We start from the raw sequence: 14,050 nt of genomic DNA, 5'->3' as shown, positions 1-14,050 counted from the left end.
TCTTTCCAGGAATTTGGACTAAATGATCTAAATCAAAAATAAACTTCCACATAGCAATAAGAAATTGCTCATATTCCTACGACATGGTTTGTTTATGTTGTTAATGCTTGGCATTGAACTGGATTCTTTTGCATGCTGGGCAGTTGATCTCCAATTGATCCTCTCCCACAGACTTTTCTGATAGTCCTGTGGGATTTGTAAATCCAATTTCAGAAAATTTCACACCAAGCTTCTAAATGAGTTATCTCAACACAGGAAGATTTTGCTACAGGAGAAACTACATGCTAAATGAAAGCAACATTCACAGTTCCTGCACTGTATTAAGCATCTCATTTGTGAACATGAATAACAGAATCTCAAATTACTCAGACCCACCTTCTGTCTTTGTTCATTTAATTAAAATTGATTCTTACATCTCACTGAAATTTTTCTACTATCTATATTTTGAGAAAAATGCCATCCAATCAGGATGCATCAATTTTCTAGTGCACTGTTGCCTTCTCATTATTCATCTCCATTTCATGCACATGCTACTCAAGGTCACCTGCATATTGCATTGAAGTTGGTTCTGCTATTTATGCATATACTGCATATCAGCCCACTTTAATACAAGGATGTCCAAGCATCTTAACTTCCCCAGGAATCTTTCATAATACAAATTTTTCCTCACTGCGTATTTTATCCCTCTCTCTGCCTGCAATATCCTCTGGCCATTCTCCTTGCCAATCCCTATATAGTCAGAGAAGCATGTCCCATTTAAACCTTGTGTCTATGTATAGCCTTCCATTCTTTTAGCATTTCCTCTGTCTGGTGAATATCCTCACTTTTGAAGTCTCCTTTCATCTTTATCTCTAGAAAAGTATTTACCCCTGGTCCCTAGTTTCACCTCTAGCTCTTATCACAAATTCAACTATAGGTAGAAATAAATAAACCTGTTGACAATAACATGATATAAAAGCAGTTCCCTCAAGTTCAGTAACTGATGAACTGGCTAGGAAACTGAATACTTTACAGCTCACGTGTGTATTACCCGTACAAAAGTTGTAATATGTCTAAAGTAGTCCCAAGGAAAAGCAAAAACAGTTTATGTCAGGAATAAGAGGTATAATCATGGACGTTTTGCATGACAGAGGCAATTTTAATAGAAAAAATATGAAAAGAAAGGGAAATTAAAAAGAAAAATAATATGGAATTCATTTTATTAAGGTGTAAATGTGATCATTTATCTGGGACACAATTAAGTACAAAGGATTTTTAAAATTTAAAAATTGAGCAAAGAGTAAACAGTGTGATGATTTTTGTTTACATGGAAATTTAATTTTTCCTATAAAATATTTATTGAAGTCGAATGAATCAAGTTGTGAGTTATTATAGACATCATACATGGTGAATACCTAGTGTCTTCCCCAGTGGTTTTCTGAGTTATTGGACCAGTAAAATTACTCTTCAATGATGTCAGTATAAATGGGGTTCAAAGGCACACATCCATAATTGCAGGTACTTGAGAGGCTGAGGCAGGCCCCTGCAGGGTTTCCAGTAAACCTTGGACTTTACAGACACCCTGTCTCCCAATATAAAGACTTGAGATCTGAAGTAAGCATTATAGTATTTGCCAAGGATACACATGTTTTGGGGTAAAATACACAGGCCCACACACAAATAAAAATTTCACACATGACTACATTCTCCTAAAGTAAAACTTCAAAAAAAATATAACTGGACAAATAAAATTATAAGATTATTCATACTCTTCCTTTTTATTTGGATAATTTGTCCTTCACATGAATTTTTTAAGTAGTTTAAGTTTATCTGTGCATTTCTCAACAGAGCCACATTTGGACAGATCATCCAAGGCAGAACAGAAGAGTTTTCATGATATTGATGATACTGCACATCGCCAGCAAAAGGTAGGCACATGTGTCAATTTAAATTCCTGGTCATTTCTTTTTCTTTCTTTCTTTTTTTTTTTTTCTTGCAGACATTAAACTAGGCCAATTGAAATGACCTACTACAATACTCTTTGGGAATCCAAACATAGTAATTAAATATTTAAGTACAGAGAAGTTAACTGGTCAGCTACAACTAAAAAAAAAAAAATTAAAGAAATCAATGCAACTATTAATTATATTTACCTTATCTATTTAGTTGTGGTTAGACCTAATTCTTTGGATGCAATTTTGGGGAAATCATGAAATTTTGGAGGTCTTTTCCTCTGTTTTCCTGTTGTCTGTGTTAGTAGGTGGTTCATTTCCATGTACTTGAATGGATTTCTATTCCACAGACTCATGTGGGTACTTGTAGTGTGCAAGTTTCTCTTTGGGATGTTTCCTGGGCATTATTTATTTCTGAGTATCACAGCTGAAAATGAGCATATTTTATGTTCTACTTTCACTCACAAGTATCACTGTAAGGGGAGAGTATCATGAGGCCACCATCACCCTGCTCATAAGGTGTAAGCCATCTGAGAAAAAGAAGGTCTGAAATAAATAGTAAAGAAATAAGAGCCAGAGCTAGAAATTAAGTTTGAAAGGTGAAGCAGAGCTCTTAAATGGATCCCCAATTTCAGTGGAGCTGCAGCTGAGCAACTAGAAAATGTCTCCAGTTCTTCATCTAAAGGAGAGTGTATCAAAGGCAGGGATAAGTTTTCAGAAAAAGGAAACGTGTGTGTGTGTGTGTGTGTGTGTGTACTAGGGATTGAACTCAGGGCCACAAGAACACTAAGCCACATCCTCCACCCTATTTTGTATTTGATTTAGAGACAGGGTCTCACTGAGTTGCTTAGCACCTCACTCTTTGCTGAGGCTGGCTTTGCACTCATGATCCTCCTGCTCAGCCTCCTGTGCTACTGGAATTACAGGCATGCACCACTGCACCTGAAAACAGGAGGAATATTCTTTTTGGTGTGGTAGGTGTCTTGCAGCAAAGAGTTTGATTAGCATACTGGCCACACCCAACTCTGGCTGTGTGGCTGTGTGGCTTCACCTGGTCAACCCATCTCCAGTGCAGTGCTGAACCTGATGGAGCTGTGTAAGAAGTCACACGTATGGGGCCAGTCTCTCAAACCAGCAAGATTGCTGATGGAAATTCCCAGATACCAGACTTTTTCTACGCAATGGCTTCTATGTCTATTTGATTCTCATAAAGTGCAAGCAAAATTTTTAAAAAATTAAATTTAACCATCCTATGTCTAAAATTTCAAATCTATATAACATCAAGTTCCAGTCTCAAAAGAGTTTTGATTGTTTTCTACTGTGTTCTTAGTTTTGTTGGGAGAATGCACACATTGCTAGTTAAGCACTATTGTGAGATGTTTTGAGTATATGAGTATCAGTGATTGTTGTCAGAGAACACATTTCCTCTTTCATTTTTCCTAGTTTTATCCTATGGGTAGCTAGATGAAGAGAAGAGCTCAGCTTCATTGGGGCTGCATAAGATCATGCCTCATAAGGAAATATTGTTTCACTAAGTGTAATGGTCTAATCTCCAATTCAAAGACTGCACAAATGTAAATATGGGGATGTGCAAAGAGTGATGATATTATCTATATGTAACTCATTTTGTCATTATTATTACCAGAGTGATTCTGAGAAACATCAGGAGATGTGTGCTGCTTCTGAATCTGTTGAGATCAATGCAAGCACAAAAAAGGGTATAAATGAACTTGTAAAAGGTAAGAACCACATAGAAGACTAAATACATTGGAAAGAATATGGCCAAGAAATATGAGCACTGGTAAATACTAATTGTGCAAGACATGTGCATATTAAATAAGTAGTAAAGTTTAAGAAAAAAATGTAAGAAGTGGAGTATCTCATTAGGTTTCAGCCACAGGTTAAATTGGATGTATAGATAAAGGTACTGAACTGTGAGTTGCATTGAGACATACTTTTATCACAGGGAAATTTAAATAAGGAAAAGGTCATAAAAAAGAGGGAATTAAGACTGATGAAGGTAGTGAGTACACATCATCAAAAAGAATAAAAGTAAAGAAGAACAAGTGGTACTCAGGAGAGGGTAGGAAATCCCAACAACATGTGAGAAGGGAAAAGAACAGGGTTTTCAAAATGGGGGAAGAATTTGTGTGTTTCCAGTTCCAAAGTTGAATGATGGAGAGGATTTAACTTTTTCACTCTTCTGACTTACTCACAGTTGGGAATGAATTGAGAAGTGAAGACCTGTTTCCACAGAGCAAAGTTCACTTACCCTAATGATTAGGCAGGTGTACAAGTTAATGACATGCAACATGTTGCTACTCACTAGGGCAAAATTTTAGGGCAGAAACAGCAAATGGATTAGTTGAAAAAATTAGGAATTGTTATTGGGCATTTTCCAAATCCACAGGTATCTAAAATTAACTTTGGAAAGCTTACAGATTCTTCTAAACTTTATTTTGAGGGATGAATCCAGAGCTACATTCAAATTAACCTAGAGGAATTAGAAGCTGACAAATTTCACACTGTCACTCTGCAACGGTTAGGAATCATCTCTTAGTGACCATGTTCAAAATCTTGTTGTGAGTCAGCAGGTCATAGCTTCTATATGTTCATTATAGTCTATGGTGATTCAAATGATCCTGGTCTGTAGAAAAAATGATTTGGAGCTGTGCATTGGATATCCTTTTGGGAACTATGCAAGAAACACTATCAGTTCCTACATTTCAGGACACAACCAGGTCAAGTGCAAGCACAAATCTTGCTTTTCATTCTGAGCATGTCTCTTGAGATGTGGGAGGGACCCAAAGACTAAGGTGAAGAGAAGATATTTCTAAGATAAATCTGTCACATTGACAGGCAGCAAGGTGTGGCAAAGAGCCATACATAAAATGTAAAATGTAAGGAGACACGCTCCCACTTCCATGGGTTTCTTTGGAAAAGCTAAAGGGATGGGAATGTGATGAAGGTAACATAGAATTTAGCAATATGGAATATGGAAACAAGCAATAAGGAAATATGAGAAGCAGGAGAGAATTCTCGTCAGTTCTTTTCACTTTGTCTGTTTCAACTCAAAATCCCAAGCAGTCATGATAGGAATCAGTTACAACTAGAAGAATCTGTGTAACCTGCAGCTACTCATTTCCCCCGTCTACATCCAGAGGCATCACAGTGTGTGAGGCATCCATGTGTCATTCAGATGAGCACTGTTGCATTTTTGAAGCATTCATTGCTTTAAAGGACACTAATATTTCCATACTTACTATTCTCATTATCATCCTTAATATTGTTGATTTCATTATTTTATTGGTGCTTTGTGAGAAACCATGTTCCAGGAATGCACCATATTGCTGAGGTAAATTCTGAACTCCAGAAAGCAAATGTTGTGATCATCTGGAACTTATATGCAATTACTTGAAAAGCTGTCAAGATAAGCCACACCAGACTCATTTTTTAACCAGAAAACTTTCATGAAGTTTTCTCCTCCAACACCAATATGATACTCTTTTTGTATCAACAAATTTCTTTGAAACACACTAGTCTATTGATATATGATAATTCTGAAAACTTTCAGAACACTTTTCTTTTTGGAAAAGTGCCTAGTATTTCCTAGTCTGCACACTTTAGCTTTACTGTATATTTTTTTCAATGGATAAGGAACCACTGTCTTCCAGGAGAGTGCAAAAAGAAAGTAATTATTGATTAAACAAGTGTTTCTGGGAAAAGAATCAGTTTTTCACATAAGTTTGAGCAATATGTGTATTACTTTTTATTCTAAAAACACATATCACATAGCTCAGAAAACTCTCTCTGATGTGCACATAAGTATACCTTCTCCTGAAAACTCATTGCAAAAATGGATTTGTTAATTATGAGGCAAATGAGGGACAGGAAGCATACTTATAATAAAATGGATTAAATGATTCTGATAGGGTTCACTCGAGATATGTCCTGCCACATTTTAAACTCAGTTTCCTTATTGCACTTCTCAGGGTCCTTTTTTCCTCTTCTGAAAACAGATCACTGTGCTCTTCAGCATTCTGCATCTCTAGCATTCTATTAAAGACCATTGCAAAAGTGATTTTACTACTGGAAACTTAACTGCAAGTTTTCTGAAACCTATATTCCTGATTCTGATTTAGTACATTTGAGTCTTCTGTCATTGCTCAACATAAAGCCCCCAAATGAAAGAGGATTCCTAAAGCTAAAATAGTCTTCACCAATGCTAACTACCAGGACTAGGGTCCATATTCATTTAGTGTGTAATGAGGGTAGTTTTGTTATATTCAGATTTTTTTGAAAGTAATTAATTTTAATTAGGTATATACATGACAGCAGAATGCATTTTGATGCATTCTCCGCAGTTGCAGCACAGCTTCACATTTCTATGGTTGTACACAGTGTAGTGTCACCATATATATACAGTACCTAGGGTAATTATGTCCATCTATTCCACCATCTTTCCTGCCCCCACATACCCTCCCCCCTCCCCTTTGCATATTCAGATTTATTTGAGCATCATCTCAATCTCTTTTCAGTTCTTCAGGATTTATGTGATTCCTTCAAGGTAAAATTCATCTTCTATGTTTATTTTACATTATTAAGTGCATGCTGGATGGGATCAAATCTAAAATATATATTATATCTTTTATCCAAGAGCATCCAGCCTATGAAAAAAATAGAAGAAAAAAGGGTAAAATTGACGATGGAAACATGGAACCTCAATATAGGTAATTTTGTGGTACAATTTTTCTAGAAACCATATAATGAAACCTTTGAAAGGATAACAAACTATTCACACATGATATATATATTCCACAATGTGTTGTGATTATTGCCACAACATGTGGATGTTGATGCTTGATCCATTTTTCAAAATATTTTTGTAAACTCATGAGGAAAATATATTTAAAAGTGCTTATATCATACTTATCTTTAAAATTATGTTTCCCAGACTGGAGTCATTATAGTGGTTAGTTGAAATGTGAGGCTGATTTTCTTTCTTCCCTAAATTTAAAAAGAGCTTAAAGGGGCAGAGCTAGAACTGAGATGCCTGAGAAAATGAAGATATGATTTTTGCTTGAATCCAGGAGGTCAGTATCAGCCTGTGACATAGGAGAAACCCATTGAAAAGAGAATGTCAATTCTACTATGACAACTTGTGTATGGACTAATTCCATGACCTTGTGTTTTGTTTCATGCTTTACTTTTGTTCATGCCCTTCATCATTGATATGATCAGTCTATAGCAAGAAAGGATTATCATATGTAATCTATTTTACTCCTTTCCTATAAAATGAATCCATTATTGCTGGAGAAACTTCTTTCCAGGAATTTGGACTAAATGATCTAAATCAAAAATAAACTTCCACATAGCAATAAGAAATTGCTCATATTCCTACGACATGGTTTGTTTATGTTGTTAATGCTTGGCATTGAACTGGATTCTTTTGCATGCTGGGCAGTTGATCTCCAATTGATCCTCTCCCACAGACTTTTCTGATAGTCCTGTGGGATTTGTAAATCCAATTTCAGAAAATTTCACACCAAGCTTCTAAATGAGTTATCTCAACACAGGAAGATTTTGCTACAGGAGAAACTACATGCTAAATGAAAGCAACATTCACAGTTCCTGCACTGTATTAAGCATCTCATTTGTGAACATGAATAACAGAATCTCAAATTACTCAGACCCACCTTCTGTCTTTGTTCATTTAATTAAAATTGATTCTTACATCTCACTGAAATTTTTCTACTATCTATATTTTGAGAAAAATGCCATCCAATCAGGATGCATCAATTTTCTAGTGCACTGTTGCCTTCTCATTATTCATCTCCATTTCATGCACATGCTACTCAAGGTCACCTGCATATTGCATTGAAGTTGGTTCTGCTATTTATGCATATACTGCATATCAGCCCACTTTAATACAAGGATGTCCAAGCATCTTAACTTCCCCAGGAATCTTTCATAATACAAATTTTTCCTCACTGCGTATTTTATCCCTCTCTCTGCCTGCAATATCCTCTGGCCATTCTCCTTGCCAATCCCTATATAGTCAGAGAAGCATGTCCCATTTAAACCTTGTGTCTATGTATAGCCTTCCATTCTTTTAGCATTTCCTCTGTCTGGTGAATATCCTCACTTTTGAAGTCTCCTTTCATCTTTATCTCTAGAAAAGTATTTACCCCTGGTCCCTAGTTTCACCTCTAGCTCTTATCACAAATTCAACTATAGGTAGAAATAAATAAACCTGTTGACAATAACATGATATAAAAGCAGTTCCCTCAAGTTCAGTAACTGATGAACTGGCTAGGAAACTGAATACTTTACAGCTCACGTGTGTATTACCCGTACAAAAGTTGTAATATGTCTAAAGTAGTCCCAAGGAAAAGCAAAAACAGTTTATGTCAGGAATAAGAGGTATAATCATGGACGTTTTGCATGACAGAGGCAATTTTAATAGAAAAAATATGAAAAGAAAGGGAAATTAAAAAGAAAAATAATATGGAATTCATTTTATTAAGGTGTAAATGTGATCATTTATCTGGGACACAATTAAGTACAAAGGATTTTTAAAATTTAAAAATTGAGCAAAGAGTAAACAGTGTGATGATTTTTGTTTACATGGAAATTTAATTTTTCCTATAAAATATTTATTGAAGTCGAATGAATCAAGTTGTGAGTTATTATAGACATCATACATGGTGAATACCTAGTGTCTTCCCCAGTGGTTTTCTGAGTTATTGGACCAGTAAAATTACTCTTCAATGATGTCAGTATAAATGGGGTTCAAAGGCACACATCCATAATTGCAGGTACTTGAGAGGCTGAGGCAGGCCCCTGCAGGGTTTCCAGTAAACCTTGGACTTTACAGACACCCTGTCTCCCAATATAAAGACTTGAGATCTGAAGTAAGCATTATAGTATTTGCCAAGGATACACATGTTTTGGGGTAAAATACACAGGCCCACACACAAATAAAAATTTCACACATGACTACATTCTCCTAAAGTAAAACTTCAAAAAAAATATAACTGGACAAATAAAATTATAAGATTATTCATACTCTTCCTTTTTATTTGGATAATTTGTCCTTCACATGAATTTTTTAAGTAGTTTAAGTTTATCTGTGCATTTCTCAACAGAGCCACATTTGGACAGATCATCCAAGGCAGAACAGAAGAGTTTTCATGATATTGATGATACTGCACATCGCCAGCAAAAGGTAGGCACATGTGTCAATTTAAATTCCTGGTCATTTCTTTTTCTTTCTTTCTTTTTTTTTTTTTCTTGCAGACATTAAACTAGGCCAATTGAAATGACCTACTACAATACTCTTTGGGAATCCAAACATAGTAATTAAATATTTAAGTACAGAGAAGTTAACTGGTCAGCTACAACTAAAAAAAAAAAAATTAAAGAAATCAATGCAACTATTAATTATATTTACCTTATCTATTTAGTTGTGGTTAGACCTAATTCTTTGGATGCAATTTTGGGGAAATCATGAAATTTTGGAGGTCTTTTCCTCTGTTTTCCTGTTGTCTGTGTTAGTAGGTGGTTCATTTCCATGTACTTGAATGGATTTCTATTCCACAGACTCATGTGGGTACTTGTAGTGTGCAAGTTTCTCTTTGGGATGTTTCCTGGGCATTATTTATTTCTGAGTATCACAGCTGAAAATGAGCATATTTTATGTTCTACTTTCACTCACAAGTATCACTGTAAGGGGAGAGTATCATGAGGCCACCATCACCCTGCTCATAAGGTGTAAGCCATCTGAGAAAAAGAAGGTCTGAAATAAATAGTAAAGAAATAAGAGCCAGAGCTAGAAATTAAGTTTGAAAGGTGAAGCAGAGCTCTTAAATGGATCCCCAATTTCAGTGGAGCTGCAGCTGAGCAACTAGAAAATGTCTCCAGTTCTTCATTTAAAGGAGAGTGTATCAAAGGCAGGGATAAGTTTTCAGAAAAAGGAAACGTGTGTGTGTGTGTGTGTGTGTGTGTGTGTACTAGGGATTGAACTCAGGGCCACAAGAACACTAAGCCACATCCACCACCCTATTTTGTATTTGATTTAGAGACAGGGTCTCACTGAGTTGCTTAGCACCTCACTCTTTGCTGAGGCTGGCTTTGCACTCATGATCCTCCTGCTCAGCCTCCTGTGCTACTGGAATTACAGGCATGCACCACTGCACCTGAAAACAGGAGGAATATTCTTTTTGGTGTGGTAGGTGTCTTGCAGCAAAGAGTTTGATTAGCATACTGGCCACACCCAACTCTGGCTGTGTGGCTGTGTGGCTTCACCTGGTCAACCCATCTCCAGTGCAGTGCTGAACCTGATGGAGCTGTGTAAGAAGTCACACGTATGGGGCCAGTCTCTCAAACCAGCAAGATTGCTGATGGAAATTCCCAGATACCAGACTTTTTCTACGCAATGGCTTCTATGTCTATTTGATTCTCATAAAGTGCAAGCAAAATTTTTAAAAAATTAAATTTAACCATCCTATGTCTAAAATTTCAAATCTATATAACATCAAGTTCCAGTCTCAAAAGAGTTTTGATTGTTTTCTACTGTGTTCTTAGTTTTGTTGGGAGAATGCACACATTGCTAGTTAAGCACTATTGTGAGATGTTTTGAGTATATGAGTATCAGTGATTGTTGTCAGAGAACACATTTCCTCTTTCATTTTTCCTAGTTTTATCCTATGGGTAGCTAGATGAAGAGAAGAGCTCAGCTTCATTGGGGCTGCATAAGATCATGCCTCATAAGGAAATATTGTTTCACTAAGTGTAATGGTCTAATCTCCAATTCAAAGACTGCACAAATGTAAATATGGGGATGTGCAAAGAGTGATGATATTATCTATATGTAACTCATTTTGTCATTATTATTACCAGAGTGATTCTGAGAAACATCAGGAGATGTGTGCTGCTTCTGAATCTGTTGAGATCAATGCAAGCACAAAAAAGGGTATAAATGAACTTGTAAAAGGTAAGAACCACATAGAAGACTAAATACATTGGAAAGAATATGGCCAAGAAATATGAGCACTGGTAAATACTAATTGTGCAAGACATGTGCATATTAAATAAGTAGTAAAGTTTAAGAAAAAAATGTAAGAAGTGGAGTATCTCATTAGGTTTCAGCCACAGGTTAAATTGGATGTATAGATAAAGGTACTGAACTGTGAGTTGCATTGAGACATACTTTTATCACAGGGAAATTTAAATAAGGAAAAGGTCATAAAAAAGAGGGAATTAAGACTGATGAAGGTAGTGAGTACACATCATCAAAAAGAATAAAAGTAAAGAAGAACAAGTGGTACTCAGGAGAGGGTAGGAAATCCCAACAACATGTGAGAAGGGAAAAGAACAGGGTTTTCAAAATGGGGGAAGAATTTGTGTGTTTCCAGTTCCAAAGTTGAATGATGGAGAGGATTTAACTTTTTCACTCTTCTGACTTACTCACAGTTGGGAATGAATTGAGAAGTGAAGACCTGTTTCCACAGAGCAAAGTTCACTTACCCTAATGATTAGGCAGGTGTACAAGTTAATGACATGCAACATGTTGCTACTCACTAGGGCAAAATTTTAGGGCAGAAACAGCAAATGGATTAGTTGAAAAAATTAGGAATTGTTATTGGGCATTTTCCAAATCCACAGGTATCTAAAATTAACTTTGGAAAGCTTACAGATTCTTCTAAACTTTATTTTGAGGGATGAATCCAGAGCTACATTCAAATTAACCTAGAGGAATTAGAAGCTGACAAATTTCACACTGTCACTCTGCAACGGTTAGGAATCATCTCTTAGTGACCATGTTCAAAATCTTGTTGTGAGTCAGCAGGTCATAGCTTCTATATGTTCATTATAGTCTATGGTGATTCAAATGATCCTGGTCTGTAGAAAAAATGATTTGGAGCTGTGCATTGGATATCCTTTTGGGAACTATGCAAGAAACACTATCAGTTCCTACATTTCAGGACACAACCAGGTCAAGTGCAAGCACAAATCTTGCTTTTCATTCTGAGCATGTCTCTTGAGATGTGGGAGGGACCCAAAGACTAAGGTGAAGAGAAGATATTTCTAAGATAAATCTGTCACATTGACAGGCAGCAAGGTGTGGCAAAGAGCCATACATAAAATGTAAAATGTAAGGAGACACGCTCCCACTTCCATGGGTTTCTTTGGAAAAGCTAAAGGGATGGGAATGTGATGAAGGTAACATAGAATTTAGCAATATGGAATATGGAAACAAGCAATAAGGAAATATGAGAAGCAGGAGAGAATTCTCGTCAGTTCTTTTCACTTTGTCTGTTTCAACTCAAAATCCCAAGCAGTCATGATAGGAATCAGTTACAACTAGAAGAATCTGTGTAACCTGCAGCTACTCATTTCCCCCGTCTACATCCAGAGGCATCACAGTGTGTGAGGCATCCATGTGTCATTCAGATGAGCACTGTTGCATTTTTGAAGCATTCATTGCTTTAAAGGACACTAATATTTCCATACTTACTATTCTCATTATCATCCTTAATATTGTTGATTTCATTATTTTATTGGTGCTTTGTGAGAAACCATGTTCCAGGAATGCACCATATTGCTGAGGTAAATTCTGAACTCCAGAAAGCAAATGTTGTGATCATCTGGAACTTATATGCAATTACTTGAAAAGCTGTCAAGATAAGCCACACCAGACTCATTTTTTAACCAGAAAACTTTCATGAAGTTTTCTCCTCCAACACCAATATGATACTCTTTTTGTATCAACAAATTTCTTTGAAACACACTAGTCTATTGATATATGATAATTCTGAAAACTTTCAGAACACTTTTCTTTTTGGAAAAGTGCCTAGTATTTCCTAGTCTGCACACTTTAGCTTTACTGTATATTTTTTTCAATGGATAAGGAACCACTGTCTTCCAGGAGAGTGCAAAAAGAAAGTAATTATTGATTAAACAAGTGTTTCTGGGAAAAGAATCAGTTTTTCACATAAGTTTGAGCAATATGTGTATTACTTTTTATTCTAAAAACACATATCACATAGCTCAGAAAACTCTCTCTGATGTGCACATAAGTATACCTTCTCCTGAAAACTCATTGCAAAAATGGATTTGTTAATTATGAGGCAAATGAGGGACAGGAAGCATACTTATAATAAAATGGATTAAATGATTCTGATAGGGTTCACTCGAGATATGTCCTGCCACATTTTAAACTCAGTTTCCTTATTGCACTTCTCAGGGTCCTTTTTTCCTCTTCTGAAAACAGATCACTGTGCTCTTCAGCATTCTGCATCTCTAGCATTCTATTAAAGACCATTGCAAAAGTGATTTTACTACTGGAAACTTAACTGCAAGTTTTCTGAAACCTATATTCCTGATTCTGATTTAGTACATTTGAGTCTTCTGTCATTGCTCAACATAAAGCCCCCAAATGAAAGAGGATTCCTAAAGCTAAAATAGTCTTCACCAATGCTAACTACCAGGACTAGGGTCCATATTCATTTAGTGTGTAATGAGGGTAGTTTTGTTATATTCAGATTTTTTTGAAAGTAATTAATTTTAATTAGGTATATACATGACAGCAGAATGCATTTTGATGCATTCTCCGCAGTTGCAGCACAGCTTCACATTTCTATGGTTGTACACAGTGTAGTGTCACCATATATATACAGTACCTAGGGTAATTATGTCCATCTATTCCACCATCTTTCCTGCCCCCACATACCCTCCCCCCTCCCCTTTGCATATTCAGATTTATTTGAGCATCATCTCAATCTCTTTTCAGTTCTTCAGGATTTATGTGATTCCTTCAAGGTAAAATTCATCTTCTATGTTTATTTTACATTATTAAGTGCATGCTGGATGGGATCAAATCTAAAATATATATTATATCTTTTATCCAAGAGCATCCAGCCTATGAAAAAAATAGAAGAAAAAAGGGTAAAATTGACGATGGAAACATGGAACCTCAATATAGGTAATTTTGTGGTACAATTTTTCTAGAAACCATATAATGAAACCTTTGAAAGGATAACAAACTATTCACACATGATATATATATTCCACAATGTGTTGTGATTATTGCCACAACATGTGGATGTTGATGCTTG

At 35.9% G+C, this 14,050-nt stretch overlaps 1 protein-coding gene across 1 annotated transcript in view; it reads left to right on the top strand.

The window, feature by feature from the left end:
* LOC114081255 (uncharacterized) overlaps nucleotides 1-11,464 on the top strand; it is a 143,556-nt gene extending 132,092 nt beyond the window's left edge. Inside the window, exons 51-55 of the mRNA XM_071612787.1 lie at nucleotides 1,828-1,907; nucleotides 3,577-3,670; nucleotides 9,080-9,159; nucleotides 10,833-10,926; nucleotides 11,406-11,464. Coding sequence (XP_071468888.1) covers nucleotides 1,828-1,907; nucleotides 3,577-3,670; nucleotides 9,080-9,159; nucleotides 10,833-10,926; nucleotides 11,406-11,464 — 407 coding nt within the window. The remainder of the gene's footprint in view (nucleotides 1-1,827; nucleotides 1,908-3,576; nucleotides 3,671-9,079; nucleotides 9,160-10,832; nucleotides 10,927-11,405) is intronic.
* The last annotated feature ends 2,586 nt before the right edge of the window (nucleotides 11,465-14,050 follow it).

Source organism: Marmota flaviventris, chromosome 5 (genome assembly GCF_047511675.1).
Source record: "Marmota flaviventris isolate mMarFla1 chromosome 5, mMarFla1.hap1, whole genome shotgun sequence".
NCBI classification, from domain to species: Eukaryota; Metazoa; Chordata; class Mammalia; order Rodentia; family Sciuridae; genus Marmota; species Marmota flaviventris.
This window is presented reverse-complemented; position numbering and strand designations above follow the sequence as displayed.